The following is a 6943-nucleotide window of genomic DNA, read 5'->3' on the forward strand; positions in this document are numbered from 1 at the left end:
GTGCATTGCTCTGAAAAGAGCCATAATTCCCAAGAAAAAACAGATAAGGAAACCAAGAGCAGAACCCACGCAGGGGATCGAGATGATGCTTTTCTAGAGTACCATAGAAACCCAAACAGCAAAAACATAGGCAGACCATCGCCTTTTTACAATAGTACTATAGTAGACATGCCCGAAAAAAACCATTACAAAACCAAAAAGACAAACCCACATCAGTGAGAGCAGACTAGTCAGCAGGCGGTTCTTCCACGATTTGGCACCAACCGAAATCTGGCACATCAGCAGCAGGAGCGACGATCTGATTGGAGGGTCCGGGATCTACTGGCAACATCTCAGCATCTTGAGTGTTGCATCTTGGGGTGTCCTGTACATGCTGCGGCGCCACTCCAATTCCAAGTTGAATCGCAGAAGAAGGACCTGCAACAGCTCCTGAGCCTCCCGGATGAGAATCTGAGCCTTCCAACTGAGTTGTCTCATAAAAGAACACGGATATGTGGGCAGTAATCCGAGGCTGATGCAGAGAGCTGTTGAAAGTGAAAATGGCTGAGCCTGTCGAGGATGGAGGCCCACGATAGTGGCTAGAAGCCTGACGTCTCCCGTGCCCACTTCGGGTTCCAGGATAACGACCAGTGAATAGTTCACTGGTGGGGGCTGGCGAGTCCGATGAAGAACCAGTTGGAGCGCGCTGGGGTTGTCCTCTACGACACCCCATTCTCTGACGAAGACGAGCCATTGATGAAGGAGTAATGGATGGGTTGCAGACCGGCTGGGTAGTGAACCCGAGATTAAGCCAGTGGCAAGCAGAACAACAATAACGCGGAGATCCGGGAGAAAGCCCTTGAATGCCAGACACAAGCGGGAGCCTGCGGGCTACCTTTGAATTGCCCAGACCAGTCTCCCTCCCTCCCAACTTAAAGACCGGGCAGAAGACAAAACGGTTGAACAGGGGGACAGAAACTGTAAAGGGATTGCTCAGAAGCATTCCACAAGAACCGACGGCAAGAACAGAGAAAACGAGATGATAAACCAACCCAAGAACCTCCAGACTTAAACCCAGAGCCCCCCAATGGAAAGATATGAGCCAAAGGAGCTGCCCTTGGAAGGCCGAACAAAGCTTCCTCATCAAAGGCACAAAAACTTCAGAAAGAACCAGAATTTGCACAGAGGCGAGGGGATGAGCCCAAACAAACAACTCGCAAGGTTTGAACGTGAACACAGGGCAGTGCCACTCCTTAAGCTTGCCAAACCTGTCACGAAAAACCACATTCATAACTGCTGCATTGATGATCGTCGTCATCTCTTGCAAGTAGCAGCGTGCGGAGGGAGGATCCATTGCAGTGGACAGAGAGAATGAGCCAGAGTCACCTGATGGGGGAATGTAATGGCTCGCCTTGCGCGCATGCCAGGCGCTATTCCTTTCACCTGTATTTAACACCTCGTACTGGGTGGGCAGGTGTCGAGCTGCCTCGCCCCACCCCAGTCCTATCATGTTGAATTCCGCGTCAGTCACCCGCATCCGGGGGAGCTGCGTCCATTTGAACTAGAGAATTGCATTCCTGGGCTTGGTCATGATTGTGAATGATGTCTACGGAACCAGAAAGCATAGTGTGCTTCGCCTCCACTCCCCAATTAGCGAGGAGTTCAACAACCTTGTTTCCATCCCGTTTGACATGATTTAAGACAATGGCTTGATTGTTGTGGAGAAGCTGGTCTAGAGCCTCCAGCCTAGCCTCAAGCCTCCAGCTCTTGGCTATTTTCCTCGCCTGAGTGCCATGTTGAAGTTGTTTTGCCATATTGATGAGAATTTGGGAATCTCCTTCCACTTCCAGGGGCTATAAGTTGAGACAGCTAGATAGGAGAAGCCCTTGCTAAAGCCCCTCCAGTTCCACTGAGTTGTTAGTGTCCCAGCCTAACTTTCAAAAGTAAATATGGATGGGAGAAACTTCATGATTTCTGAAAATACCCCCAAATCCTGCATTTCCTGGATTGCCCTTGGAAGCGCCATCAAAATTGAGCTTGATGGTGTTCTTTGGCGGAGGAGTAGATTCCCTGTGGGAGTTGTAGATTCCAATTTGCCCAAATGGCTATCTCGTTTCTAGTGGAGGGGAATGTCCTAAGCCTAATTGCGAAGCGCCAGGGTCTCCTTGAGGTTATGGCAGAAGTTACCCCATAGAATTTCATGCGGAGTGCTCTGATCCTTAAATATGCATTTATTCCTCTTTTTCCAGATAGTCCAGAGGAGGAGACCAGGAATTATGCTCCATAAGTGATTGAGAATTCCACTTTTGTAGGGGCTTTATTGCCACTGGCGCAGTGAGTCGAGAATGTCTTCCGCCCCTCGACAATTTCTTTGACACCGAATGCTAGCCTTCTCCCACAATTGATTGGCAAGAGAGCATGAGTCTAGGAGGTGCTGAAAGGTTTCCTCCTGGGATTTTCAATTGACGCATATAGAGGGTCCATGAAAGTTTATTCATCTGAGGTTGTCCCAAGTGAGGATTTTCCGGTGCCCGACCAGCCAGAGAAAAAGAGAGACTTTGGGCCAAATGCCTGCAACCCATAATCTACTCCAAAAGGAATCCAGGGGCTCCAGATTCGAGCATATGATTTTGTAAGCCTCTTTTGTAGTAAAGGTTCCCCTAGGAAAGTAACCCCATCGCAGGATGTCCTTGTCCTCCGAGTATCTGATCCGTCGATTTTGGAGCTCCTTCTCCAGAAGCTGCTGAGTGTGCTGATCTGTGTTCTCAATTATTTGATTACTATGCTTCCATTGTCTGTATCCCTGTTCAGTTTCCTGGATCCAGTTCTGCCATACCTCTTCTTGTAGCTGCCCTTCCCTGTAATGGTTTGGAATCTGTTCAAGTGTGCTATAGAGCTTCGGTAGCTGGTTCCACGCATCCATCGAGAACCGCGCCGATCGACCATTTCTCACTTCCCAGAAACTATGTTGCTGGATCATTAAGTAATGTTGTTTAGCAGCGGTCCATATAAGAGAGCCTTTAACTGTGGGGTTATATGAGATCAAGTCTTCCTGCAGTCTAAGGTTGGCATATTTGGCGGTCTAGATGGTTGCCTAAGGCTTGTTGGGTGCAGTTAACCGTTGCCACCAAATCTTTGCCCACATGATTGTGTTGATGTGACTCGGGTCCCTTATACCTATGTCCCCTTGTTCTTTTGGCTTACAGACTGTCGTCCACCTTACCAAAGCACATTTGCAATTAGTTCCTGATGCACCCCAGAGGAAGTTGCGCTGAAGAGCTCTAATTTTTTTGATAACCCATTTGGGCACTGCTAAGATAGAGAAAAGGTATAGAGGCATAGCCTGAAGGACCACTTTGATTAGTACCAAACGACTAGCAATGTTCAAGGTTCCATGAGTCCAAAGATTTAGGCGAGATTCAAGCTTTTCAAGGAGCACACACCAGGATGTGTGCTTTAGGGCAGAAGCACTGAGGGGGGCTCCTAGGTATTTAGAGGGAAGAGAGCCAATGGTGAAGCCCAGGATCGAGAAATATCAAATTGGGTAACAGGGAGGGTATGGAAGAAGTAAATTTGTGATTTAGCCTTATTGATATTGGTGCCTGAGGCTTCTGAGAAATCTTCCAGTAGGGATTTGAACTGAGAAGCTTCCTGAACGGAGGGTTACCGAAAGAGCATGTTATTGTACACAAATTGTTGGTGGGATATAGCTGGAAAATTGATCATGGATAAGCCTTTGAGATGCCGAGAGAGGAGGGCTTGCTTGATGTGGCGACCCAGGCCTTCTGCCATTAGCACAAAAAGGAAAGGGGATAGAGGATCGCCTTGCCTGATTCCTCTGGAAGGGCTGAAAGGACGGGAAGGGATGCCATTTATGAGGATGGAGAAAAAAGTAGAAGAGATAAGGCTCATAACCCACCGCACCCACATAGGCAAGAAACCAAAAGCAGTTAACATTTTTTGTATATAAGTCCAATTGAGCTTATCAAAAGCTTTTGAGAGGTCGAGCTTGAGAATCATACCTGCTTGTTTGGAATGCTTGAGGGAGTGTATGATTTCATGAGAGAGGATGATGCCGTCCAGAATCTGTCTTCCTTCCACATAGCCTGACTGTTCCGGCGAGATGAGCAAGGGTAGTAACGGCTTTAACCTGTTGGCGATTACCTTGGAAATCACTTTATATATTACATTGCAGAGCACAATTGGACGAAATTTGTCCGGAGTTCTGGTGATCTCTTCTTTAGGTACCAGCGCAATGAAAGTTGAGTTGAGTGAGGGTAAAAGCCAATGAAGGGAGCGTGATTCCTCCACCACAAGCCAAACTTCTTCTTTTATCAATTCCCAGAAAGAGTGGAAGAACGTTGTGGTGAAGCCATCCGGGCTAGGGGCTTTGCCTTCCTTGAGTTGGTGCATAGTTGTGTCCACCTCCTGTTGCGTGATAGGGCGTAGAAGGAGTTCGTTATGCTCTGTTGTAATGATTTTAGGCACATTTGAAATGATTTTGTCTATAGTAGGCCTCCTATCTGCTTGGGGCTCTAGATGAACTTGCTCGAAGTGTCTAAGGAACTCCTGGTCAATATCCGCATGATTTTCCACTCTCTCCCCTTCTGGATTCTGAATGAACGAGATGGTATTGTTCATTCTTCACTGAATTGTGGCTCGATGGAAGAATTTTGTGTTCCTCACTCCTTCTTTCATCCATCTAATCCTGGATTTTTGCTTCCATAAAATTTCCTCCTGCTTCCTTCTCTCCTCCAATTGGTTATGAATGCGTTGTTCCTGAGCAAGAGATTCTTCATTATGTCCCCCTGAGATGACACGTTGCTGGAGATCTTTCATTTCCTTGTTTAACTCCTGCTGCGCTTGAAAGATGTTACCGAACGTCTCTTTGTTCCAGCGCTTGATTTGGCCTTTGAGGAATTTGAGTTTTTGCTGAAACTGAAACATTTTTGAACCATCTGGCTGAGGGAAAGAGGTCCAAGTAGATCTGATGAAGTCTTTGAAAGCGGGGTGTGAAAGCCAGAAAGCTTCAAAGCGAAAAGGTCGCCTTGTGACATCACCTGGTCTTTGCCATTGGAGGGCAATAGGCCGATGATCGAATCTTGAGTAAGGGAGTATTGATGAAGAAATATCTCCTCCAAGATGTACCACGTTATCAGAGATGAGGAATCTATCCAGTTTGGATGCGATTTGCTGCTTTCCTGTTCCTTGATTGCTCCACGTATGCGTGCCATTGCAAAACTGCATGTCAATTAGAGAGTTATTTAGGAGGAATTCTTTGAAGTGGGCATCTGCCTGTTCCAGCCTAGATCGCCCGCCTTTCTTGTCTTCTAGCTTCGTTATCATGTTATAATCGCCCCCCATGATCCAAAGAGGGTGGACTCTATTGAAATTGAGCTCTGCGATTGTGCTTAGAACAGCTGTTTTGATGCTAGCTAGGTGAGTGAAATAAACGTTGGTTAGATGACCATGAATGTTGGTACCCAGAATGTGAAAGGTGGCTTGAATAATGCGTTGCATTGTATGGATGTCTGTCAGCCCAATCGCTTGAGTGTTCCATGCAATAACCAAACCACCCGAGGCCCCAGAGGCATCCACTACTATCGAGTGACAACCTTGCCATGCCTTGGAAAGAATGTTCCCAAGAGTGGTACTGTTACACTTCATTTCTTGGAGAAAGAAAATCTGTGGCTGCTCCTGCTTTAGCATGTTTTTTCTTAATCTGAGTTTCCCGGGGCTATTGAGCCCTCTTATATTCCATGAAATAAGTTTCATGATTCACTAATGTGGGGGGGCTTGTAGTAATTAGTAAGCTTAGCATACCTGCTTAAATCCACCAGGATTTTCCCTAGGGCGATAGTTCGCTGGAGATCTGTTCTTCTCCCTCGCTTTTTGGAGTCATTTGGGGGTAAACCACTGTCCCAATAACTTCCCGGTTGGATGCCAAGCTGCTGCTGATGGTAAGCCCTGGAGATGATGACTTCCAGTTTGCTAATCTGGTGCTATGATATGTTATCATAGTCCCCTTTCTTGCATATCTGCTCGAGCTCTAGAATGTCAAGACCGTTGAAGTCGATGCTCTCAGGTTCTTCATCCATTTGTTGGACATGGTTTTCTTCATCTATGATGATTGCTAGGTTTAAGGATTGACTTGGATCACCATCAACATCCATTTCTATTGCTTTCCCATCTGAGAGCTTGCTGGCCTCCTTTGGGGATTTCACGACAATGGTAGGGGAACTAGGTTTGGAGGAGGAGCCAGTGGGATGAGGGATAGCAGAGGAGGAAGGGGGCTTAGGGCTGGGTGATGCATGTAGAGGATGGTCATCTGAGGGGTTAGCAAGGACCTCAAAACTATTGCTCGTTGAAGGAAAGGAGGAGGGGTTCTGCTGGGGCTTTTTCCCTGTGGAGGGTTTCTTGTGAGTTCTTTTACGATTGGAAACTTTGATGAAACCATCTTGATCCGGCTTTGCTGAGGGATCAGAATGTTGGGCTTTGGTGTTTAGAGGACAATCTCTAAAGAGATGCCCCAGAGCATGACACCTTCGATAGCGAAAGGGGACATGTTCATAGTCCAGAGGTTGCACCCATTCATAATCATCATGAGAAAGACTTACCGAATCCGGGAGGGGTTTGTCCAGCCGCATGAAGATGCAAATATGGGCATAGGATGTGTATCTGCGCAGCTTTGTCTCTTCCGCCGATTTTACAAACTCCCCCAGCCCATTTCCTATGTCTTTGAGCGAATCTTCATCCCAGTATTCCGCTGGAAGCGAGTACATCCTGATCCATACTGGAGCCCAACTGAGGTCCTCCTTGTCCGGGTTAAATCTTTCCACCCACTCTCTTAAATATAGGCCTGTTGAGTTGAAGAAATAGGGCCCTTCATCCATGATTCGATTTCTGTCTTCTATGCATATAAAGATCGCAGTAAAGAACCCCTTCGGTCCTAGCTGTAGGGTGA

At 47.0% G+C, this 6943-nt stretch overlaps 1 protein-coding gene across 1 annotated transcript; it reads right to left on the reverse strand.

Annotated features, from left to right (window-relative positions):
- Positions 1-4623: 4623 nt before the first annotated feature.
- Positions 4624-5754, reverse strand: LOC149210013 (uncharacterized). The gene has a single exon (XM_089398838.1). The coding sequence runs from the start codon at positions 5752-5754 to the stop codon at positions 4624-4626; it is 1131 nt and encodes a 376-aa protein (XP_089254964.1).
- Positions 5755-6943: the final 1189 nt, after the last annotated feature.

Source organism: Pinus tabuliformis, chromosome 1_2, assembly GCF_031772625.1.
Source record: "Pinus tabuliformis cultivar Carrire ecotype Pingquan chromosome 1_2, CPIR1, whole genome shotgun sequence".
In the NCBI taxonomy this organism is placed as follows: Eukaryota; Viridiplantae; Streptophyta; class Pinopsida; order Pinales; family Pinaceae; genus Pinus; species Pinus tabuliformis.

What these genes read in the sequence shown, in the direction of transcription:
- LOC149210013 (XM_089398838.1), bottom strand. Translation starts at nt 5,754, where the DNA reads ATGAAACTTATTTCATGGAATATAAGAGGGCTCAATAGCCCCGGGAAA.